Source organism: Choristoneura fumiferana, chromosome 3 (genome assembly GCF_025370935.1).
Source record: "Choristoneura fumiferana chromosome 3, NRCan_CFum_1, whole genome shotgun sequence".
Lineage (NCBI taxonomy): Eukaryota > Metazoa > Arthropoda > Insecta > Lepidoptera > Tortricidae > Choristoneura > Choristoneura fumiferana.
Window position 1 is genome coordinate 21,189,081 of NC_133474.1, and position 26,677 is coordinate 21,215,757.

The 26,677-nt window shown below is 36.6% G+C and overlaps 1 protein-coding gene and 1 long non-coding RNA gene across 2 annotated transcripts in view; one reads left to right on the forward strand and one right to left on the reverse strand.

Moving 5' to 3' along the window:
* Positions 1-444: 444 nt before the first annotated feature.
* Positions 445-3,672, forward strand: LOC141426290 (uncharacterized). Its single transcript, XR_012451220.1, has 3 exons — positions 445-529; positions 2,677-2,838; positions 3,583-3,672. It is a non-coding gene; the product is annotated as an uncharacterized lncRNA (long non-coding RNA).
* A 4,326-nt stretch (positions 3,673-7,998) lies between these two features.
* The window catches only part of LOC141426132 (uncharacterized), a 47,173-nt gene continuing 28,494 nt past the window's right edge, over positions 7,999-26,677 (reverse strand). The window contains exon 4 of the mRNA XM_074084993.1: positions 7,999-10,340. Coding sequence (XP_073941094.1) covers positions 9,888-10,340 — 453 coding nt within the window. The 3' untranslated portion in view covers positions 7,999-9,887. The remainder of the gene's footprint in view (positions 10,341-26,677) is intronic.

A 26,677-nucleotide genomic window follows, 5' to 3' on the forward strand; every position in this document is an offset into this window, starting at 1 on the left:
TCTCACGGTAGTTTCATGTTCAAAACTGTTTGTATATCTATATTTTCATAATAATATCAAGATATGGCAAATTCAGGAGTTGTCAATACCGTATTACGCCGTGTCAGGTCATTTTATATCGTTACTGACAAACGTAAAATTTCAGACTTACTTACAGACTTTCCTTGTTACTGGTTGTACCAAATTTCAAGTTTCTAGGAAAAAAGGAAATAAATATTTCGGTTATGGAAAGTATGTTAACCTTTTTTAACGACTGTACCTATGATTGGAATGCGTTGACTTGAAGTTTGATTTTTTTCACTACCTACTTACTTCAAGAGGTACCATCAGCCCAATAAGTGATAACTATCAATTTTTAAACAAGTTCCTATCAAAATGAATATGTCGCTAAAGTCGAACTTTGGAGTTGCCAGATACGTCTATTGGCATTATTGATTTATGGGTTTACAATGCAATACAATGACTCATTATTGCACACCAGAAATAGTAAGCGATACAGAAAACAGATACACAGAAAGAAAATTACAAGGTAAGTAATAGGCGGCCTTATCGCTTAACAGCGATCTCTTCCTGGCAACCTTTTTTACAGAAAGAATTAAGGACTAGTTTACAGCTGGTGCAGCCGGTTTACTAATGTTTCGGAGAATAACGTTAGTAACGTTTCATTTCGCAACTTATCATTTCCCAACTGTTCAATATTTCTGAAACTGTAAATATTTCAGGATTTTTATAAAACTAACCTAACTTAATAACCTAAAGGGTTTTTCTACACGATGACCCTGAAGTAAATCCTGAAATATTTCGAGTTTTAGAGTGTGCGAAATGAAACAGGTTGCCAAACGTTAGCGAAAAGGCAGTAGGCGATTATCAACTTTAGGGTGGTAGACCACATTTGTCTGATGGTACCAGACTTGAGTATTTGATAATTATTTTAGATTGATACCTTAACGCATTCCCGAGAAAAAGGGTTTAACAGACGAACAGAACAGATAGACAGTCGGACAACAAAGTGATCCTATAAGAGTTCTGATAAGTACGGAACCCTAAAAACTCTGTCTCGTTCTCTCGATCAACTTTGACTTTTTACTTTCATCCAGCAAGCAACTTATGTACAGTCAACAGCTAACAGGGAGGCTCTCTAAATATGGTCAACCCTACTGATCATACTAAAAAAAATTGCCTGCAATGTATCACTACATGATTGCTACTTTGTTTTACTCGAAACGTCGCACTTGCTGAAGTGACAGCTGTCACAGATCGGCTTCTCTCTCGTGTCAAATTATTGTACGCAATACCTTACACGGCAGCTTAAAATTTTTAAAAATATATAATTTCGATGTGGTAATTAGTGCAAAACTAATTTTTTTTTGCAATATTGTATTAGAAAAAAAAATAGATTTATTTAACGTCATATAACATCACAGGTTTCCTCACGATGTTTTCCTTCACCGCAAAGCTCGTGGTAAATTTCAAATGTAATTCCGCACATGAATTTCGAAAAACTCAGAGGTGCGAGCCGGGGTTTGAACCCACGACCCTCAGCTTGAGAGGCGATAGGTCAAACCACTATGCCACCACGGCTTCCATCCAGGAAAACATCGTGAGGAAACCTGGACAAACCTGCGAAGCAATTCAATGGTGTGTGTGAAGTTCCCAATCCGCACTGGGCCCGCGTGGGAACTATGGCCCAAGCCCTCTTGTTCTGAGAGGAGGCCTGTTACCAGCATGATGAACATCACACAGTACAAAAGAAAGAACATGAGACATACGAGATGCTATAATAGGATATCGCTTAACAGCACTAAAAGCAACGTCTGCTTTTTATATTTGTATAAAAAACACGCGTCTGACTGTACATAACCCCGTCCTTCCAAGTTGGAGAAGCCTAGAACTGCCATAAATTGTCCACCTACGTGACAGTTGGGAAAACACATAATTTACCCCTGTCACGTCGGTAGGGTTGACGACACTGTTAGCCAGCCAGTGCACCCTGGTTAAGCAAGAAATGTTCATACAGTTCCTCCACCTCCGCACTAAGACACACAATCACACAAACCCATCTATCACCACCAACACACTACACCGACGCGTTTCGAACTCAACCAGAGCACATCCTCAGAGCAACACAACCGTTCACCATGTCATGCTACCAGATTTCAGACTAACATCTCTAACATCTGTCATAAACCTCTGTCATCTGTCAAGAAATAGACATAAATAAGCACACAAAATAAAACCGTCTTTCGGGCAGTTGGGTAAAAAAAGTTAAAAGTTGGTGTAGGTATACACTTTGAACATGAAACTACCTTGAGACTCACTCATATTAAATATATTGACCCGGATAACTCACGTCTTAAATCGAGTTTAGCTCGTCATTTTTCGGGCTAATCCGTAGCCCTTCGTCAACATGTCGAGCTAAACTCGATTTAAGACGTGAGTTATCCGGGTCAATATATTTAATACAAATACTTATCTAAACCTTTTTAGTTTTTATTTATCTAAATCAAATAAAATGTATGAACATTTTGAGAAATTATGCTCGTTTTTCGTTTTCACGTATCCTCATTTCGTTTCACAACTTTGACCGTTGCAAAAAATGCAGCTATAAATTGTCTTCAAAACGACATCTACCTACCTATATCTACACAACCTGAATAACAATCTTCTATTTCACAGCCCTACTTGCATTGTCGTACCCTATTTATACGAAAAATACCCTTTGTTGACTGCCCTCCATGGACTTTTAAAGTAGAGGGGGGTACCCCTGTCAATTCGAATATTGAGATTGTCTCGACGGAATTATGTGACGTCGAAATTCAAAGTTAAGCATATTCTGTGGTAAGTAATAAATAGTAGATTTTGACCACGGTCTTACTTACCTTATCTACTTGTTTTGTGCCACGGGTCTCACTTTCTCTGAATGTAGGTATGTTCCTATTGCGTCTATCCACTAAATACATTTACTAAACGAAGAATCAATTAGTCGAGATTTAGTAAGTAAATGCCTCTAATACACTTCCTTTTACTAACCTCCGACGCAAAAAGGGGGGTGTTATAAGTTTGACCGCTATGTGTGTCTGTCTGTGGCACCGTAGCTCTTAAACAGGTGGACCGATTTGAATGCGATTTTTTTATTTGTAAGCGGGTTTTCTAGCGATGGTTCTAGATATGTTTCATCAAAATCGATTCAGCCGTTTTTGACATATTGAACTTTTTAGAGATCTATTCTAAATCAAATTATGGCAAAACGACAAATAGTTATTTTTTAAACCCCGATGCAAAAAAGTTTGACCGCTATGTGTATGCGTATGTACGTATGTTTTTTTTATTTGAAAGCAGGTTTTCTAGCGATGGTTGTTAGACATGTCTCATCGAAACCGGATCGGCCGTTTTTGAAATATTGAACTTTGAAGTGACAAAGTCGGGGGTTTTCCAACTTTTTTGTTGGTTAGGTTATATATGACAATAAGTTTCGATAAGTCAAAGTTGAATTAAAGAACCACTTTGACCTTGCTCATACGCAACTTATATTAAGTATTACGAATATGATCAATTCTCACACATCATTTAATTTCTTCGCAGGTTTCCTCAAAATATACCAACCAACCAGCAGCAGCAGTAGAAGCAGCAGCGGTATGGAACCAGCTTCCTGGGACATTGTTTACGTAGCGGTACAACTTAGGGATCTTTAAAAACGAGCCTATCAGGCTCTCAAAGGGCCGGCAACGTACCTGTGTTTGTATGTGTGTACCCCTCGTGTTGACGTGTCCATGGGCGGCGGTGATCGCTTCCCATCTGGTGACCCGCATGCTCGTTCGCCCCCTCTTATATATAAAAAAATATATACCTACACACAGCTGTTTATGACAAAGTAAAGTATAGTATAACTTTGACGCCCATGTCTGCGGTCTGTGGTAGCATCGTAGAGCTCTCAAACACATACCTTAGCCGCTTTCGATGCGGTTTTTTTCTTGAACGCCAGTTTTCTAGCGGTGGTTCTAAAAAAGGACGATGTCTATGTAGGTTAGGTTATTATATTAGAGCTTATAACTATGAACTAGGTACTACAATCTACCTTTAAACGAGCAATTCTTCTATATACGAGTGTATGTGGAAACAGCTCCAACGATTTCGATGAACTTTGGTATGTAGGGGTTTTCGGGGATGAAAAATCGATCTAGCTTGGTCTTATCTCTGGGAAAACGCTTGGCACCGAGTTTTAGCCCGAGCATAGCTCGGTCACCCAGATATTTATTATTATAAACACTCCATTTCAATTTCGTAACAACTATAGAAATCTTCAAAATCTTTTCGATCTATTCAATCTTTCTTCGAGGGTGTACACAATAGCTGCTGCAATTACACCACCCTCCAGCTTTAAAGCGGCGGCACGTGACAGTTGACAGTTGACAGGTCAGCTGTCAGAGCGGCGGTCAGTTGTCCGCGTGACTTTTGACCAAGGAAATAGCTGTTTCACACGGTTATTGTTTTAAGGGTGACCCATGTGACCTGCTGCAGATGGTAAAACGGCAAAAGAATGTAAAATCAACCAAGACAGTGCCCTTAGTGTAAGTTATCGGTTACAAAATACGTCTCGATCGCGTTCGCGTTAAAATCTCAATTTGTATAGAAACACGAACATCGCAAACGTTCCGCTAGAGGCGCTGTTCGTGTTTCCATATAAATTGTGATTTTAACGCGAACGCGATCGATGCGTATTTTGTAACCGAAAACTTACACTAGGGGTACAGAGCTCAGTAGCCATTACGAAAAAATGAAGTAAGTACTAGGTATATTTTTTCTATGGATTTTGTATTTTGTACGGAATCTTTCAAGTTTAGGGTTTTTTTATATCTTACTTAGGCTACCTATTATTTTACTCTTAAACTCTATTCATTCTCAAGCAAACGTTTGTCGTTATAGTTTTCCTATTAAATTTTCTATATGATATCCTTATTACCATATTTTTATTTCAAATTTAAAACTAACGGTTAGCTTTAAGAGGGAGGAGGACGCCCGATTTGAATTTTAAAATTTGCATTTTAAAGTTGAATATTTCGCAAACCTGGAAAAATCGTCTACACCCCAATGATTTTCAAAGACCTTTCCAATACCCCACAGTATAGGGTTAGACGAGAAAAAAATCACCCCCACCTTACTTCTTGGGAGGTACACTAGAATAGAGAGGACTAACATACACAACCCTCCTACGCGAAGTCGGTTAACAGCATATAAGGTTTTAAGTTGTCACCTATAATTATTCTTTATGTCCTTCGTATTTTTTGCTTAATCAATGGCTTGGCTGTATTACAGAGTTAATAACTGGCTAGACTTATGTCTTCATATAATATGCTAATTGAGGGTTATCTGTTTGTTGGTATACTGGGCCAGGGGACTTTTCAACTTTATTTTGATTGGCGTATCCTACCTGCTTATTATTGTAACTATTTGATATTTTATTGACCAATTTATTGAATCAGGCGTAACATAGCAATGAACTTAAAGATTTTCTTTCAAGAAGATGGTAGTTTTATATGACGATTAAAACTAATTAATATTTTGTGGGTAGTTTTGTTTTGAAAAATAATATAGGTTGGTACTTAGGGAGTTACATTGCAGTGACAAATTAAAACGGTTGTTGTGGTTTGTTAGTCTAACATCTGGTAGCATGGTGTACGGTTTTGTTGCTCTGAAGATGAGCTCTGGTTGAGTTCGAAACGCGTCAGTTCAGTGTGGTGGTGGTGATAGATGGGTTTGTGTGATTTGTGCGTGTTCTTACAGTGTGAAGGTGGAGGAACTGCATGAACACGCATATTTTGCATAAACTTAGTCATCATAAGGTCGCGGGTGAGCAAAGAAGTTCTTTTAGTTAATTTTATTGACCGTTACAGAATTACCTACATAATATAAAGTATGTAAGGAGTATTGCTTAGTATGATTATTGTCCTCTCCTCACCGGTTTTGGCATCCTCCTCGCGGGTGGTGATCGGCTAGAGCAGTGTTTAAAAGAAAGAAAATAAGTTATTAATAACAGCAGTGACACATTACACAGGTTAGAAAAAATACATAAGTAGTACAAGTAGTATAATTAGTAGGTAGAGTAGTACTCATAAATAAGAGTGTCTAAGATTGTCCACTGGCCAATCCAACCGCTTGTCCATTGGCGGCTGCCGGTATAATGTCACGCACATCACACCCTGTATATTTAACTAACTACCCATCGTTTGTATGAATCTGTGCATTATTTGTGTTACCAATGATGTGCAGTATATAATAGTGACAAGAGCAAGTGAGCGTATATTTAGCGATTGTTTGCGCAAACAGCGCCTGCGTCGGACGCCCGTTGGTTTTGCGCTGTGAGGGTGCGGCTACGGATACAGGGTGATCAGGGACTGGCACTGACATCTGCGGTACAACTAGGTACTATGAGATGACATCCCACTAATCCTATATCCTACTTCCTACTAATATTATAAATGCTAATGTTTTGTGTGTGTGTATGTTTGTTACTCCTTCATGCTAAAACGGCTGGACGGATTTGGATGAAATTTGGTATGTAGATAGCTGGACGTCTGGAATAATACATAGGTTACTTTTTATCCCGATATTCACACGGGAAAGGGATAAAATCTTGAAATTTCAACCGCTGGGTTTAGAGTCTTGAAATTTTGGACAGTAGTTCTTAACAAAACCTCAATGAAGCCCACGATAGAAATTTTGGGAATTCCCAGAGGAATTTTATAATATCCCGGAATTAGAATTGTACCTACCAGCTCGAATAGTTTACGCGTGCGAAGCCGCGCGGGTAAACTCTAGTATTATAAATGCGAAATTTTGCAAGCATGTTTGTTTGCTTGTTACCATATCACGTCTAAACAGCTGAACCGATTTAGATGAAATTCGGTATACAGATAGTTTCAGTTCCGCAGAAGGACATAGGATAGTCTTTATCCCGGAAAATTGGATAGTTCTTGCAGGATAGCGATGAACGAATTCTACGCGAACGTAGTCGCGGGCTACAGCTAGTTTTATTCAAGATTCTTAAACGAGAGTTTCAACATGAATGCTAGAACTTGTTGATATTGGGTGTTTAAATTAAGACCTTTATCAGATTTTCAAAAGCTAAGTGTTTATTTATCCACTCAAAGAGTCACCAAGCGTAAATGGCAAATTGTGGAAAGAAATTGATGATTTACATCGATTATTATCAAGTAAGTATAATAAAATATACTTATCCATACCTTTCTCTCGCACTCTCTCTCTGAAGATAGGTACGTACCTACCTACTACAGATAACAAAGAATCAATTAGTCAAGATTTAGTAAATACCTCTTATAATATTACCTTTTAATGATTTTACGGGATCTAAATCAATTTATGGCAAATCGAGTGTAAAAATCATGATCCAAAGTCAAAGTGGAACGAGTCTCTGACAAATAGTTACTTTATTTATAATTCAAAGTAGCATCCTGTAGATGTATTTTCTTTCACCTTCCAACACAAGAGGGCGCTTTGTTTATTATTCCAGCGCATTTTGCCAGCAAGCCCTGGTGTTTACTTTATGCCAAATCACTTCCCTGGCAGTGATATCTATCAACGGATATTTTTATTAAAAAACGCAAATAAAAACACTAGGGAGCGAGTGCCCTTAACTAATTTTTACGTCACTATTAGCATTTTCCACACATGCAAATTTGAACCTTATACTTAGTGGGATTAGCTTTAAATTGTTGTGAGGATTGTAGCGACAGTCGATTGTTTTATTAAGGGGGTGCCGACGTGTTATTACAACGGTTTAAAAATAATTGATAGGTGATAATGACAGAGTAAATATTGCTGTATTATGGCTTGCGAAAATAATTTCAAGTGGATGCTTTTGAAGGGTTATTATGCGTTTAAATAATAGAACATTTTGCGCATGGTATGGATTTTTAGTGAACAAAAAAAAAACCTTAAATATTGGGAATTATCGGTAGTGGTAAAAATTAAAGCAAGATATCAAGTTTTCCAATATTTTTTTTATTTACGTATTATAATTTTTATTTAAGTTCTAGTACAATAGTCTCATCTATACAGACTTCAATAAACAACAAACTGCGTATTTGCAGGATTTGGAAAAAGAAACAAAAATCTCTTATCATCATTGTGGCGTTACAAGTTTAAAAAAATGCAGCACTTTTTCACATCACTTTATTATTTGTTTTGATTTTTTTTAACTAGTGCGTATAGATGTCGCCAGTTTTCAAAGTTCAAAATAATTAAAAATACATCAAAACCAAAAAAAAGTGACTTATTTTTTGTTACTTCTGTCATACACAGCCATGGCTGGTACAAGATGATTAAATAAATAAATGAAAAACAATTCTTAGTCATGATTAAGTACGAGAGAAATAACAAAATATCTGTATTAATTTAAATTAAAACGAAAAACTGATATACAACGTGTTATTTTTGATTTCCGTTACTTTTGTTCCCTACACTTGTTAAGTTTGTGAATTTTGCGATTTGACCTTTGACAATGTCTGTGAAGTTATATTATCACTTAAGTTCGTTAATTTCTGAGCGAAAATTTGATCAAAATATGTGAACACGACTCTATTCTTAACGTAGAAGCGTGTTCAGATATTTTTGATCAGAAGTTTACGAACTTGAGTGTATGTATAAAACGAATTTCGATACCGAAGTTTGTACCAATGAACTGAGTCGAAGTTAACGGAAATCAAGAAAAACACGGTGTATAATACTATGTCGTATAGTAAGTACGCAGTGAATTCAGACCAATGATTCATTTCACTATATATAGCGATATGCTCTGCTCGTAATATGTGATTAGAGATGTAGGCAGTGAATAATGTTTTGCCGTCGGATAAATAAGTTTGTATTTATCTTGCTGTCTCAACTAGCTTATTGAAGTTTACTAAAGCTAATTGAGATAGCAATATAAGTACAAACATATCCAACAAAGTTTGATGGAAAAACATTATCAAATAGATCTGTATATGTACCTACCGTCAGTCACAATTCCCAAAATATAATTATTTCTTTGACCTAATTTACCCTGAGTCATTATAGTAAATTAAAATTGCAGGTTTAATCAGAAATAATATTAATTTGACGTTTAATTATGTATGGCAACACATAAATGCAAAGGGCCTGTTCACACAGGCCGCGGAAAACGCTGCGTCTCGTGACAGCGTTTTTTGAACAGCGGACGAAACATTAAAATCTCCCTTAATCAGGCCCTACATAAGCTAAATCTAAAACATTTTAATTTAAATTAGCTTAGTCCTTTATTATTTACAAATTGACATTATTGTCAAAGATACTTTATTTACATTTTTAATTATCTACTACATAGAATCGTTGTGAAAGTAGCTGGACTCGTTTTTACGAAGTAATTATTAATAAAATAAAATGAAAAAAATAAACAAGTGTAATTCCAGGTAAATGTTTCTCATAATTATTTATTATTAAATTATATCCTCGTACTCGTATAATAAATACGACACGCCAACAGGCTTAAAAATTCGTACAATTTTTAGGCTATAAATATTTTTACAATAACTTAAACTAGAAACTTTAATATTTACAATATACATGAATACTTATCTAAGTTATAACATCTAATCCTACAAGAGGAAACAGAATAAGGAACTTTGGAAAAACACGAAATCGTGAAAATTAGGAAAACAAAAGAGCGCGCGAGCAATTAATTAACTAAAAGGAAACAACGCACATAATTGCGCACAATGAACGCACTGGTTCGATATCGATAAACATAAACAAAAACAAAACGCACTTTATAAAAAAAACGCTCACACCGCTCGCGTGGAAACTTTTTAATGAACCGCCACAGTGTATGAAAAACAGTGGGATTAGGCTTCAGGTCAGAATATGACTGTGAGCGGCCGCCTGAACTCCGCACCGCCTTGGGTGCTCTGAGCGTACTGACCGGGATATTGCGGCATAAGGATACTAGGAGATCCTTGGTAGTAAGGTAAGGACGGGGAAGGATTTGATCCTGAAGAGGAACTACCTTCTGCTCTCTCTTGGCTGCTCTTGGCTGTTATATCTGGGGATTCAGCGGAGGAGCGCGGGGATAGGCTGGACGGAGCTGGCGCTACTGAGTTTAACCCTGCCATGGCTGCGGCAGAAGCTTCAGAGTACATCTTGCTGATGTCCATAGGATACGAACGTTGTTGTTGCTGGTCCATGTACATGTACGCTTTGGATAAAGCTGCCGAGTCCAAGTAGCCTCGCGAGGGATCAGGGTACATGCCGTAGCTCCTGTATTTCTCTGCTTCAATGGAGTATTTTGACATGTCCATTGATGAACCGACCTGAAACAATGGAAATATACGTGAGATATAATCATAGGAGACAAAACAGGTAACATTTTTTGGGGTCTCCAGACCACTAGGAATATCCATTTTGGGGTTTCAAATTATCTCCATACCAAAGTTCCAAACGACCGGTTAAGTACTTGAAGAGCGTTTATACCTGCTGAGCTGGCAACGTTGCATTTTTGTTAGTTTTTCTCGATTATTCCATAAAAATTGAATGAAAATTAAAAATGTTTTCTGATAGAACACTTCTTAATATATAAGTTAATGTGTCTACTCCAATAATTATTCGAGATAAACTTTTATATTCCTTAAAAACGAATTAATGTTTATGCCCGGTTTTTAAAGAATATAAAAGTCTATAACGAATAATTATTGGAGTAGACAAATTAACTTAAGTATATATTAAGAAGTGTTCTATCAGACAACATTATTAATTTTCATTCAATTTTTATGGAATAATCGATAAAAAACTAACAAAAATGCAACGTTGCCAGCTCAGCAGGTATAAACGCTCTTAATTATAAAAGCGTCACAAACAAACATAATCACTTTCACATTTTATAGTAAATATTAGTAAGGATGTTTTAAGAGAGCTTAAATAATAAGTATAGAATTAGCCAAAGAAAAGCACAAGTTTAAATAAATAGGACGAAACTCCACTCAAATCTTGACACGCAATTTAAAATAAGTGTTCACTTAAGTTTAATGGTCAATATATAATTTATAGTGCCTTGACACCGGATTATAGTAATAAACGATAAATAACAACAAGTCGAAATATTTTCAAATCGCCACCTCGATGGATCACAATAACGTATAAAACGTACTTTAATTTATTTAAATGATTACAGAATTGTTATCAAATAATAATATGTGAATGGTCACGACTATGACTATCTTAATCCAGCTTTGCATTAAGTACTTCATTAATAATAATAACTTTATTGAATGTATAATTCTTTATATAAACATGCCTCATTCAAATTTAACGCGCCTACTGTGCTTTGTGTAGCTTGTGACAGAAATGGAGAACGCAGATCTCACGCTCACAGTGGTTGGCGAACATTCTTACATTGACTGTTTCGGTGCTAAATGAGACAAAAAGTACTGAACAGAAATTAATTTCTTTAAGCATCAGTCGAAGAAAACATTTACAGATTGCGGTATATACTCTCGTGTAAGGTCTGTACGCTGTGTAGTGGTGCACGCTGAAAATCAGCGCGGTAAAGCATAGTCCTCACCGGACATGCTGAGCTTAAGCCTTTTGCCACTGATTGATTGATTGGTTGAGCATGTACCTTGTGTTTTTATGGGCATTTTTTTTTCTTTATAATATGTTGATACGAATTTAACTGAAGGAATGCGAAGCGCAAGCAGGTATCTCAGTACGAATGTGTCCAATGTTAAAGACGTACCTACGTGAAGGCAAACAAAATCTTTTATACCACTATAAATCCAAAAAGCTTGATAAGAGTGGATCAATAATAGAATATTAGATTCTAAATCTGAGTACCTTTAAAGCAAGCAAGATTTTCACTCGGCATGTGCACCACAATACACAAACATCAACGTTTTTTTAAACCCACAACGATGAAAAACGTATTTGGGTAAATATTCAGTGTTTTTGCGGTATTTTTTTTTCTTTATTACCGTTTCGGCAAATATTATTGAAAGAGATGATGCTCAGGGGCACATTTTTATGAAAACTAAAGACAATACCGATGCTAAATCTAATATGATTAAAATTGTCGCGAGTTGTCCTTCCGTTGCGTTAATAAACGTGAGATGGTAATGTAATGACGTTTAACCGAGGTTCAAAACGCTTACTAGGAAGTAGGCATACAAAATAAAGGCATTTTGGTGACCCAACAAAAATGACTCTAAAAATTTCTCCCTGTATTTTTACATCACTTATCTCAACAGGTGCCTTAACCTTCACGTAGGTAACCTCAAGATATTCAGTCGTTTGTGTACCCACAAATCATTAAATTATAAAAGGCACAAACGCATCGATTATTTGGAATTTAATGAACTGTGTCAGTTCGGTATTGTGGGAAAAATTATCTCTTATACGCGATACATACTGTCGTATAGTTCGACAAGTAATTTCAAAAGGCCACAGACGGTGGTGCCATAATGCTGATTTATGTCATAAAAAGTGTACTATGGCAGTCGAAAGAATAAAATAATAAATATTTATGTTTTTACGTAAAATATGTTCGTAAATATCCTGGGACGACTTACCTACACCAATTGGTCCTAAGGTAAGTGAAGCTTGTAGTACAATGAGTACTGGACAATCTTAGGCCTCTAGTTTGGCAACGCATCTGTAATACCCCTGGTGTTGCAGATGTTTATGGGCGGTGGTGATCTCTTCCCATCAGGAGACCCACTTGCTCGTTTGCCATCCAGTCGAAAAATAATTATAAAAAAAGTACAATTAGGTACATACATACATATTTAAATACATCGCATAAGTACCAATCATGATTATTTTCGTAACGTTTTAACTTTAGTAGGTAGAAATGGGTTCCGTATCTTGTAATTAGGTTCTACTCTATAGGCAATTATCGACGTTTTAATCTACCATCTATCTTAGAAGGCGCAGAAGGCGTTGTAGTATTATGTCATCGTCGTAAGTCCTGATTTTTTTAATATACCTACCTACATAATTCAGATCAAGACGAAAATTCCCAGTTTTGTGATTTTGGACATTATTTCTAATCGGCAGCGTGTATGGCTTCGTGGACGTTTGTACCCATGTTGTAGCAGGTCTGATCTGTCCATCGCACTTTACTCGCATAGCATTGTACTTTATAAAATACACGAAGACTTAGGAGGCTACACGGGGCGAGTAAATAAAATCATTGCATGTATTTTTACATCCTATATCGTATTGTCTTGCCATCGCCATCGCCCGTGCGTCCCCGTTAGCGTACAGCACGCCGGCCGCTAAATCAGGCTTAGCGCGCGACACCAGTTTACAGCCGGCACAATCGGCGGCTATTTTACGGCGTTCGTAACGACCGACCGGCCGCGCTGATATACGCTGTGCTCAACTTTACAATTGTTTACGAGCTTTGTGGAGGAGCCCTTATGTTGATATATGCACGTACCTACAATATGCACCTACTCTTAAGAGAAGCCGTAATAAGCGGTTGCCCTTTTTGTCAGCTGATCTCCTAGTACAAATTCGAGTAAAATACATAAACTAGACATCTATCATTAAAAGAGACTTCAATAGTTGAAACGTAGGTATATAACTAAGTAATTAGGTAGGTAACAGCCCGTGGTGGCCTAGTGGTTTGACCTATGGCCTCTGAGAGGATAGGGGTTCAAACCCGGGCTCGCATGTCTGAGTTTTTCAAAGTTTATGCGCGAAATTATATTTGAAATTTTATTTTACCTACTATCGGTAAAGGAAACATCGCGAGGAAACCCGTACAAACTGCGAAGCAGTTCAATGGTGTGTGTGAATTTTCAATACGTACCTAATAAAATATCAGTAGTTCAATAATATTACGAGTACACCAGAAGCGATATAATAGTGTTCACTATCTCTCCAGCGCCACTGTTTGACAGACAGAAAAAGCGATTGCTATGGCGACGGCGCTCGCATTAGACGATAGCTTTATTCTCGTAACTGACATTAACTTTGACACATGACCCTAATCCTCCGCGTCTTTATTGAGTGAATCGAATAGTAACGAGCACCCAATTAAAAGTGACCAAATTGTCGCCTTTGGCACCAGCACTCAATCTCCAACGATCGCTAGTGCCATAGAACTAGGAATAAGAAAAATAGAGTCTAAAAACCACCACGCGTATGCTAAAAACTTTTTAGTAAAAAGCTATATTTCACACGCACACCTAGGTTGAATACCTCAAAGTAATACATCAATTTAAAGCTTCCAAAAATTTAATTAAGTTTAGGGGGGGGGCTGTTTCACCACCCATTGATTAATTTTTTTTGACGGATAAATGTGACGCCGTCTCCGTCTTTTTGAACAAAACAAACAGAGACGGCATCGCATTAAACCGTCAGATAAATTTAATCAATGGGTCGTGAAACAGGGAGTTAATGTTATTTTTGTTTACAAAGAAGAAAGAAAACAAAATTAAAAACAAAACATTAAATTGACGTCAAGACATTACAAAAACATATAATGTAATACTCGTACTACTAATATATTAGCTCTGTACCCTTAATGTAAGACTACGTCTCGATCACTCAAGTATTTGCAGTTCCGCTAACGAAGACAAGCTCAAAAAAAAACTTGGGTCATTGTAACGAAAGGAAAAGGCGGTAGTTCAAAAAGGATTACATTTAATTCTTGAGTATCGTAAACGTAATCTACTAAAACCTACAAGTAAAACAACCGGCCAACTGCCAAGTGTGAGTTGTATTTCATCGAGGGTTTAAATTTCAGCTTCCGCCTATTTATTACGTTTATTGGGACACAGCCTTGAGACAGACAAACGGACAGTGCGGCGACATTGAATAGAATTTCGTTTGCCACCCTTTGTGTACGGAACTATAAAAACTTGTGCTCATTGGCAGCGGGAGAACAGTAGCGATATCGACTGTGGAAGGAAATAAACAAGATAACATTTCTATTCCTCGTATAGTTCTGTGGCTAGCCCAGTTCGCCACGCCAACCGTGAAAGCAGCCCGATAAGCCCCCAATAATCGAATTCGAAAATCACAATGGTTCGTTACTCATTTTGAAGAAAACGCCCAATCATTATTTTTAATACAGGTAAAAATCACTGTTTATAGTACACATATGAATGGTAGCTGATTATATTGTTTCGCTTTCGGGGGCGATTCGACACGTTAATCGAAAAAAATGCGTTTTCATGATAGTTCGGAGTCTATTAAGGTGGTACAATGGGTGATGGATCGGGGACGGGGCTACTGATACGTTTTTTTCTTTTCAGACTAGTAATAGCCCGTACAATATCTGTAAGATATCTTTTTTTGAGGAAAGAAAGCAATTTCGTGAACGTGATCTGATAAAAATAATCTATTTTGAGTTTGGTAATGGATCGGCAGGGCTTGCCTACACTTTTACAGCGTTAGTGTTTTTTATCTATTTAAAGATAAATTCTCCCTTTTTGTGAACACCAGTAGTCTTATAGCATGTGAAGATTTAATGTAACATTAGACTCACCATAAGTCAGATATATAATTAATTGATTGATTCCAGCGCCACTTTGCAAAGGTCCATATCAATGAGTTAAGTACTTTAATTTATCTGGCCTCTCCTCTAAAATACAATAACACATATTGATAATAATCGTTTAACGGAGAAGCATGGTAGATTAATGTAAGGGGGCATCCATTAATTACGTGAGGTCTTCAAGGGGGGGGGGTCAAGTAAAATCTTTCCAAATCTCACTGGGAGAGGGGGGGTTTTCAAATATCACGTAAATTTTTTTCAGCAGAAAACCGTGTAAATTGCGTGAAAGTAAAGTTAAATTAAAGTAAAAAAAATCTAGAAAAAAATATGGCGAATTTAACACAATAGTTTTGTCACAGTGATTTTAAACTACCTACAAATCACAAGTCGTAATAAATAATAGAACGAATTTTTTATTTTTTTTTAAATCCGACGGGTTTACAGCCAACACATTTCAAAAAATCTCACGTGAGATTTGAGGAGGGGGGAGGGAGTTAAGGAAAATCTTACGAAATCTCACCAGGGAGGGCGGGGGAGTCAAAAAATCCTAAAAAATGTCTCACGTAATTTATGGACGCCCCCTAAGTGCATAGCAAAGTTTGACATGTGCCTTAAAAGGTTAAGAGCCAGTACAGACAGACGGATTGCATTCCAACTGCAACCTTACTGCCAACTGCCCATACATTTGTCATTGCAGTCGGCACAACTGCACGCTGACTGCGATAAAAATGTATGAGCATTCGGCCGTTCGTACTGATTCTAAGATTTTACTGTCGAACCTTTGTTAGGTAACATGAATGAATCATCATCCCAGCCTATATACGTCCCACTGCAGGGCACAGGCCTCCTCTCAGAATGAGAGGGCTTGGGCAGTAGTTCCAACGCGGGCCCAGTGCGGATTGGGAACTTCGCACACACCATTGAATTGCTTCGCAGGTTTGTGCAGGTTTCTCACGATGTTTTCCTTCACCGTAAAGCTCGTGATAAATTTCAAATCTAATTCCGCACATGAATTTCGAAAAACTCAGAGGTACGAGCCGGGGTTTGAACCCACGATCCTCTGCTTGAGAGGCCATAGGTCAAACCACTCGGCCACCACGGCTTCATAATGTATGAAACTGACACCCAATCTTTAACATATGAACTTTATTCTGTAATTCTCAATTGTCTTTTATAACGCACAATCTCATCTGTCGACATTTATCGCAATAATCGCAACTTTGTCGAAACTTTCACGTAATCCTTTCGCTTTCGAATAGCGATGCCCGATAAGCCACCATTGTTACACGCATTCAATTAGCCGATGAATTCAACTGAGTTTGAATTCAATTAAAATAATTTCATTATCCACTCGTTACGTAAGTTAAGGTATAAATAAACTTTCAATTAAGTTGTTTGTATGATTGACGGGAATTATTGCGCATTTTAATGGTGTTTCTATATAGTAGGTATGATGGTTCATGGAAGCCACTGTTTGAATAGATTGCAAGCGTTTGACAGATTGACATAGTAAAGATTTTACAACTAACAGGAGATTTCCCTATCGATTTACAAATGGTTATATACTACAGACCAGAGTCGAATTTAACACCTGCCAATTAATTTCACTACAAAAGTTGTAGGCTTTGCCAATGTTTTATGGCAGAGGGTAACACGTGACCATCTCCTATGATAAGTATTTTGAGATAAGCTGATGGCTATTGGTAAGAAAGTAGTATGTATGTATGTATTTACAAATACTTTATTGTGCATAAAACACAAAAATAATACAAAAATAAAACAACAAATCAAAAAGAGTACAAAGGCGAATTTATTCCTAAATGAAAGGAAAGGGGGTAGTATTTAATCTTAAATGAACCGATTTTGATAAAAACATCTAAAAACCCTCGCCAGAAAACCTGCTTTCAAATAAAAAAACCGCATTCAAATCGGTCCACCCGTTTAAGAGCTCTACGATGCCACAGACAGACACACATAGCGGTCAAACTTATAACACTCCTCTTTTTGCGTCGGGGGTTAAAAACGGTCAAGTGCGAATCGAACTCACGCACTGGAGGTTCCATACATTACTGAAAAATTAAACTGACTAGGTCTGGATCTGTCTAACTATTATAGTACAGACACCATTAGACAAATTAAAAAGTATTTTTTCCCTAAGACTCGCACTTGACGGGTATTCAATTCAACAACTGTTTGTTGTTGCAGTGGCCATAAACATCCACACCTTTAGAGTGAAACCGACACAATTCCAAACATTCACATTACTAAAATAAACTTTGTTTGTATAAAATGAGAATATTTTGAATTTCATTTTCGTTGTGAAACGTGACATTTGAACTGTTTTTGAGATACAGTCCCGTGACAGGCAGACGGATTGATACTGTAGCACCATTAATAAGGTTAAATTGTCACCTTTCGTTTACGGAACGCTAAAAACGAAAAACACTAACACAAATCCCAATATCACATCATTTAAGGCTACTTGACACATAAACTTGTACAATTAATTCCGCAACCCTCTCATTTTTACACCCTCTCGTAAGATCACATTAACATAGTCCTATGTCTAGTCACTAAGCAATCCAAACTCAACTGTAACCTTTAAGAAATAAAGTATAATTTTGGAAGTATTGAGAGATCGGACCTTGTTGTATGAGTTTAACAGCGAGGGTGGCGCCCCTAGTGAGGGTTGTAAGGAGTCTGTTTCTGGTTTATTGGATTAGTATTGGTTTTTGCAGGTTTTTAATTCGTGTTTTTTATCTTTATCTGTGTTTGGTGAGTTTGCTGATGAGTGAAGAATTGATGATTAGTATCACCCTCAGAGAATACATTTTAGACTAACAAGAACTCTGGTTGAGTTCGAAACGCGTCAGTGTAGTGTGGTGGCGGTGATAGTTGGGTGTTCCTACAGTGTGGAGGTGGAGGAGCTGCAAGAACACACATTTGTTGCATAGACGTAGGTATCGTAAGGTCGCGGGTGAGCAAAGTAATTGTTTTAGTTCATCGATATTATTATGGACCTCCGCAAAGTAACGCCTGATTCAATCAATTAACCTGTTTTTTTTCATCATAAATTCACAATGTCATATTTAATTTGATGTACTGTAGCGAAGTAAAAAAAAATAAAGCGCCTAATAATCTGAATTTAATAAAGTAAAGCCCGAAAATTCCTTTAATTATTTTCGGATCAATAAAGACGCCGTCTTAGAAAGGCCATTGTTGTTTAACGGTGAAATGGTTACTGTATTTTGATCGATCCAATAACACCAACGCTTCGATGACCACGTCTTTTTAAAATAATTAATAATATCCAAAATAAAATAACATTTAAAGCGTAAAAAATGGCACTAATTGAGCGCCGGCATAATTACTTAAATCAGACGATTGAGCATGTTATTAAAATTTACCATTTTGCGGGAAAAAAACAAAAAATGTAAAAAAGCTAGTTGGTGGTGGGCGGTAGCTTGGAATCGCACCGTTTAGCAGAATTACTAACAGGCGTGAAATAGAGGATGCGTGCGTGAATAATAGTAACTGCGATGTAAAAGGGCGTAACTGCAATGTAAAAGGGCATAACTGCGATAATTGGACACAACTGCTATGCCAAATATGGAGCGCAATGCAAGTCCGAGTGCTTGCAGTAGCGAAGGTGTTCTAGTATAGATGTAAATACTTCATTTAATTAAAAATAGAGTTAAATTAGAGTTGTCACTTTTTTTGAGAAATGTAGGTTTACAGCCTTATACATTAAAGTTAGGAATGGTAACTATACCTACCGAGGATTTGGTGAATAAAATTGTACAAGACATGCACGAAATAGGTATGTACCAAGAAATTAATTTATTAGAGTTAACAGTATTTATTAATCAGAATATTATAATTTTCGAAATCAATATTATAAATATTTAATATTAATAATTATTCATTCGGTACAAAATACAATATTTCACTTAAAATCTATGCAACACGTAATATATTGCGTTTGTTTGACCCTCGTAAACTATTAATAAGTAAGTATAACATTGGTACGTCCTATCATTGTTGTTGACACACAATCCTTGTAGGAATTTTTTTTATTCAACGTTATTAAATTCACGATTATAATTTTTGAGATTTCCACTGTTTCTTTGGCGAAATGGCGAAAAGTAAAGCTAATACATACTTTTTCTATCCCTTTCGTCTGAATTCCTTACCTACTTCATAAATCGTTTCTTGGCAGTTACGCCATTGTTGTTCGTATTGCGACAGATGTACGGGCTACCTGTTACGAACCGTGTAAAACCGTTTCACAGACTCATGCTAGCGACAAGCGTGTAATGAACGAGGATATCGTCTTCATAATTTAGCGCTTTTTGTGTGAGTTACGCCTTTTTGCGCGTTTAGTTTTAATATGATTAGTTCAAGATTTTTTTTAATTAGAACGGAGAAGTTAATAAGGTAGATGTTGATGTTTGAAAAACTGTATCGGTTACAGTTTTCGTTATTTAGGATGGACTTTTTTGACTTCTCGTAACCGAAAAAAAAAGAAATCTAAACCATTTCAATTTCTATACCGTCTTAGAAATGCGTAAATCATCAAGATATTGACTTCGAATCAACTCAAAATAATGTAACTACCATATAAGTATATAAATAAATATAAACAAGACACCGATTGACTAAGTAAAGTTTGTGCTATGGTATTAGACAACGAATAAACATACTATATAGATAAATACATTATTAAACGTCCAAAACCCAAGAACAAACATTCGTATTATTCATACAAATATCTGCCCCGACCGGGAATCGAACGCGGGACCAAAGCTTCATAGTAAGTTTTCTAACCACTTGCTATTATGCTTGGCTTGGTTATGTGTGTTTTTGCTGTGACACTAGCGAAGCATGTTGTAGCATCGCGTGGCGTGTCGTATGTGATGTCACGTGTTAGTAAGTGCAAATTCAAATTCCGATTCATTTTACATTTCATACAATTCATACAGGTGGATATGGGTGTTGGCCTGTAATATGAGCAAATATTTAAACAAAGATAATACTCCTCAAACTGAACAACATTAAGCGACTTAGATAATAATTATTTTTTAAAAAAATTTTATTATACTTTCTAGTTTATTCGAAGAAGCAATGTAAAGCAAAATGTTTGATGTTTGTAGTGTGACAGGCGACGTCAGTTGTGTTCTAGGATGGCGTACATTGATAGCATATTTAATTTGTATGAAAAAAAGGAAAATTCAAAGACACCATTATTTTTATAGTCGCTGAACTAATGTTTTTAGTTTGACGAGACGACTATGTTTTACGTTTATGTATTACAGGCCACACCCGTATAGTAAATGACAGGTAATTTTCCTTAATACGGTATTTGACTATTTTGTATATGTTTTATAACTTAAACTACACAATGCCTTATCGAATAGAGAAACAGAACTTGTGCCTGTTACAAATACAAAGTGTGATAAAGGTTTGAAATTTCAAGATTAGACGGGAGAAAAACATACTGGCATGTGACGTCACACGCCAGTACCGCCATACTTGCTGCATAGAGAAAAACGTTTGAGAAAGACACAGGTATATAGATTTTTCAAAAAATCCCAATAAAATCCAATTTTCAACCGATTTAAGTTTTCTCTTCGCCAAACACTGTCTGTATATCTATATTTTCATAATAATATTAATATATGGCAAATTCAGGAGTTGTCAAAATACCGTATTTGCACACACACAACTACGACGTACAAATTAGGTAATAGGTACCTGTGCATTAGGCGTAAGCGCAGCCGATATGGCGTTTTGCTGCGCAAGCCGCAGCGGCGGCGGCGGCCATGCTCGCGCCGAGGGGCCCATACGCCGCCCCGTAGTAGCCGCCCATCTGGCCCATGCCGCCTCCCATGCCTGTGGAACAAACGAACATACTTATGAAAAAAAAACCTTCGTTCCTCCTTAGAATTCCTTTTTTACACAGCGAAACACACCGTAAAGTAACTGACTTAATGTACGAGTAAAGTTTAAAAATAGTAGATTGTACAACAAGGGCATAAAGCGATGCCTTTTACCGAGACGTTCATATAGCGTATTGGTTAATGCTAGAGTTTCACACTCTGTATTTCACTTCGATTGGAGGAAATTAAATAGAAACAATGGAACATTGTCTACTTACTAAGTACCTTTATTTTTCATGCATTGCTATAATAATTAGATTTTTTTAGTTTCATTGGTTAATTTGATTGATTTTTAGTTTACAAAAAAAAAAACATAGACACTCTTTGTTTGTGGCTGTTGACACCTGATTACCTGGTCTTAGAAGAAGATTTATATAAAAAGTAATTTTATGGCGCCTAGATCCAGCATAAATATTAACTTTTACGAGCATGAGAAGTGAAAAAAAACTTTACACGTACTACATAAACTTGATGTAAGACGCATTTATGTAAAAGGGTACTCCGTTAAAATAAATATCGTAAAGTAACTACCTTTTATAACGCTATGCATTGTCGTTAAAAAAACTAAGTACCAAAGCCGAAATGAAAGCTCACACTTACCTACATTTACAATTCAATAACTCAACTATTATCTCGCAACGCTCATAACGCTATGTCAATTCAATAGATACTATATTAAATGGTACCTCACTTTGTTTTCATTTTCATTTGAGATTGTGGACTAAGGAATGATTTCTATATTTCCAGTGAGATGTGGCTGAGTGATATAATAGACGATGATATGCAAAAGAGTAGTTGCATTAATAACTATCTAAAAAATATCCATCGCCGATTTGTCTCTTAAAAGTACCTACCTCTTATTCAAATTAAAAAGCAACTTTAAGTTTACATATAAAAAAAATGCTGGCCACTTTTGAACACAAAAACACAAACTTAAATCCTTTGCCAGTATCGCTCGGAGTCATAAAAACCAACCGAATTCCAGATTCGAATAGTTCCAAACATTCCAAATTCATCGACACACAGCGTAATGGACAGAGAGCTCCATTGAGCAACGCGTAACGGCCGACTCTGAACACCAATTAATTATTTCATGTGCTGGAATAATCCGCCCTCGAGTGCCATTAACTACCGGTCAGTTCCTTAGAGGTGTTTATCAAACACGCCTTAGTTTGGGGTTAGGTCTGTATTATGAATGGACATGTGTTATTGTGGCTTGTGTGCTTTAATTAACGTCGGTCGAAGATGATTTTGTTTTCATCGATGACATGGTTTAATCTGACTTTTGTCGTTTCTTTTAACGATTGTAAATGTTAGTTCACATTGATTAGCTTTTGGCCGCAGCTTTGCCCGCGTGGACTTCGGTTATCGCACGCTGATCCCTCAGGAACTGTGCACTTTTCCGGATAAAAAGTAGCCTATGTCACTCTCTGCCCATAAACTATCTATGTCAAAAAAAGACGGACAAACATAGTGGCAGTATTTGAATTATCAAGTTGATCAAAATTATACCAAACGCTCGTTTATGGCAATCTCTAAAATAAACAAGCTCCAGAATCAATAGCGTAAATTGACCTGGATTTTCAGTACGAAGGAGCCCAGCGATCCGGTTAATTTATTTACACTCCACGTCCATAATCGGCAATCTACGTCACTCGGCACTCTAAATACTCTAATAAATAATTCGAAATTAGAATACCATCGAATTAGGATGTCATCCCGATGCGAACACTCGATACGCCATACGTGTAAATCGAACGCGACGTCACCAAGAATTTTGAATTTAAATAAAAATATGACGCCCTCTGTGACGTCGAGTCTACAATTTATTACAACCACAACAAACCAGATTTGCTGACACCTTCTTCGTTTTATTAACGCATTAAGGTCGAGAATCGTTGAAAGTGCCGGCAGGAGCGTCTGAAAGGGACGTCTGGGTTTTTATTATTATATTTTTATAATTAAATCCGCTGTCATCTCTTGGGTATTTTCTAGTCTGGTCTCTGTTATGGCGGGTAAGCGATGAATTTTCTCCTTCAATTGAAGGGTTTTATTAATTTTGAACGGCGTTTTCTAATGGTTCTATATTAAATGAAGAACCTACTTGCGAAGTTTTGACGTGGACACCAAATTTACTCTGAACAAAAATAAAAAATCGGAACGCGGTTTTTATCCGTTCATTCTGGTTAAAATTCCGGATATTGGATATACACGTTCTACCAAGATTTATTACATAGATTAGAATTTTAAAAATAATAATAACTAACAACAATAATTAACGGTACAATTATAGAACAATAGAAACAATTTATCAAATCAAAAGGGAAATAAGAGTAAATATTAGGTATGTCTTAAAAATGGAGTAGGTAGGTAAATAAACCTAATATCACATATTTCAACTTTACTCACGAAAATTTTATCCAAACTAAATTCAAAAACTAGCCAACAATAGTAATTTTCTTTACCCGCAGGTGCTTCAATATCTCTCCATTCAGTGCATAATGACCGATCCCGATATAATATAACATTATACAAATGCCCTGACCAGGGTAGACGCGATGAAAGGATCCCGGGCTCTTTTCAATTATTGTGGGGTGAAAATGTGTTAAATTTCACGGAAAAGCGGCTATTTTCTGGACATCGGACGTTTTGCATGTATTTGTAACACGGAACTGTGTGCGGGACTGTTTCGTGAAGGCTGGGCGTGCAATAATTACCTACACAAACCATCAATATGATCCATACTGATTAGGGTGTGCCTAAAAATCAAGGTTCTAAGACCTCGATTAACGCTAGTTTTTTTTTTTATTTTAACCCCCGACGCAAAAAGAGGGGATTTATAGTTTGACTGCTAAGGTATCTATCTGTGTGTCTCTCTGTGGCACCGTAGCTCTTAATAGGGTGGACCGATTTAATGCCGATTTTTTATTTGGAAGCAGGTTTTCTAGCGATGGTTCTTAGAGCAGGCAGGTTCAGCCGTTTTTGAGATATCAAACTTTGACGTGACAAAGTCGGGGGTTTTCCAACTTTTTGTTGGTTAGGTTATTTAAAATGTATTTTTTTTAAATGAGTTTCAATACAACATGTCCCCATTGTCCCGGTTTTCTATTTATTTTAGTTTTAGAACGTATCTTGGACATCTTGGTGTATCAGGTAAGGAAATTCCCGAGCAATCGCCCAGGAATCCCCTCTACTCGATACACCCCCCTCGCTCCACTACGGTTACTTAGTCAAGGTTAACAGGAAACTAAAGTATAAATTTATGTTGTATTTTTTAAACCTTAGCGGTCCCCCGACACCGACGACGCTTAGATAAAAAAATATTACTAGGTACCTACTTATACTAAATTAACTTAGGCTAATTTTGCGGGAAATCAGCATAGTCCCCGCGGGATAGGGATAAACGAATGGTGTCATGTGTCCCGTGATATTTATTTATTGAAATTGCGGAAGAATCAAAACCTATTTCATTTTGTTCTAGAAGAGTGCCCCTTATTTCGCATAACATTAATTGTCCTAATATGAATTCGCATAACAGATTTTGACGACCAGATGGCCTAGTGGTTAGAGAACCTGACTACGAAGCTTGAGGGTTCGACTCCCGTGTCGCGGCGAGGCAGATATTTGTATGAAAAATACGAATGCTTGTTCTCGGGTCTTGGGTGTTTAATATATATTTAAGTATGTACCTATCTATCTATATAATTATATTTATTCGTTGCTTAGTACCCATAACACAATCTTTGCTAAGCTTACTTTGGGACTAGGTCAATTGGTGTGAATTGTCCCGTGATATTATTAAAAGATTTGGCATGACATGATTGTGCATAACATCGAAATTGCATAGTTATAAAAAACAACACTTATTTAGCATAATAATAAAACCGCATAATTGAAATATGCATAAAATTATTATCTATAAATTTTAAATGTTATAAAAAGAATTTGCATAATTTTATACAGCTAGTAAATTAGCTTGGTCAAGGCAAAACCGACTCGGTTAAGTTCAGAAAGCTAAGGCGGGAGCGAAGCGTGGCGTAGCTCCCGCCTTAGCCGTCGATGTAAGTTGTATTTTTTTATAATAAGTAGCCCAATAATAGATATTTTCACATAGTAGTTTCCTTCTCAGATCTAATTGATTAAATAAAACAATAAGGACAATCCTATACCAATCCACATTATGCGCATTTACATTATGCGTATAGGTATTCAGTTATGCGAATTAATGTTATGCGGATTAATAATTATGCGTAATAAACATTTTCAATTAGCAACATTTATTTTATGCGAATTAATATAGACCCGTCCTAGAAACTTGAAATTTGGTATGAAGGTAAATCTTATAGCACAACTATTTAATAAGAAAATTCTGAAAATCTAAATTTTTTCATGTCTATGTTTAAACATTTTAAAATGACACACACACACACATAGCGTAAACTATGCTTATACTGGTTTTGATAAGTATTAAACTAAATGTAAACAAAACAACGTCAATTCAATGAGGGCTATCGCGTATGAGAGCGCTAGTGTTAGCGTGAGGTCTCCGAAATGTCCAATCTCATAGTTTTGGGTGAGTAACGCGGGTTTTATTTATAATTAGAATAATTTTGTGAATATATTTTGCAATACCTGAAATTAATTATGACAAATATGCGTTCCGGGGTAATTAATGTCTGTGTTTTGAGACAGTTTTGTCTTTCTGAAACCTTTGTCCTCCCTTTTTGTTCCGAACAAAACGGGAACTATGCAACACTGTGGCATGCTCGATATTTTTACGGTACGGTACGGTTTTAAGGTGTATTAAATATGATTTTAATCTAAAATTTGTTTTCACGCCCGTAATAACAGACTGAAAGCCATACTTAAAAACCTCATGCAGCAGTGCGCCATCTAGTGAGACAAAAAACGATAGCCCTCATTGGTGTCTTAAATATTGAAATAACCCCATTAAACTCTCTAAACATCTCTCTCTCTCTCTCTAAGCTTGTTTTAAAAAAGACAACGACCGATGCGTTTTGATAACATAGGGCATTATTCTTGTCACAAAAAAAATACCTGTGCGTTTCAAAAATATCCGTCTTGAATTTAAATTCTGTCATTTAAAGAGCCCTTTGATACTACTTTCAATCGTAAAGGTAACTTGACGGGTTAAAGCCAGAGTCCACAAATATCTTAATGAAAACATAAAAGTTCACGGTTCAACTTT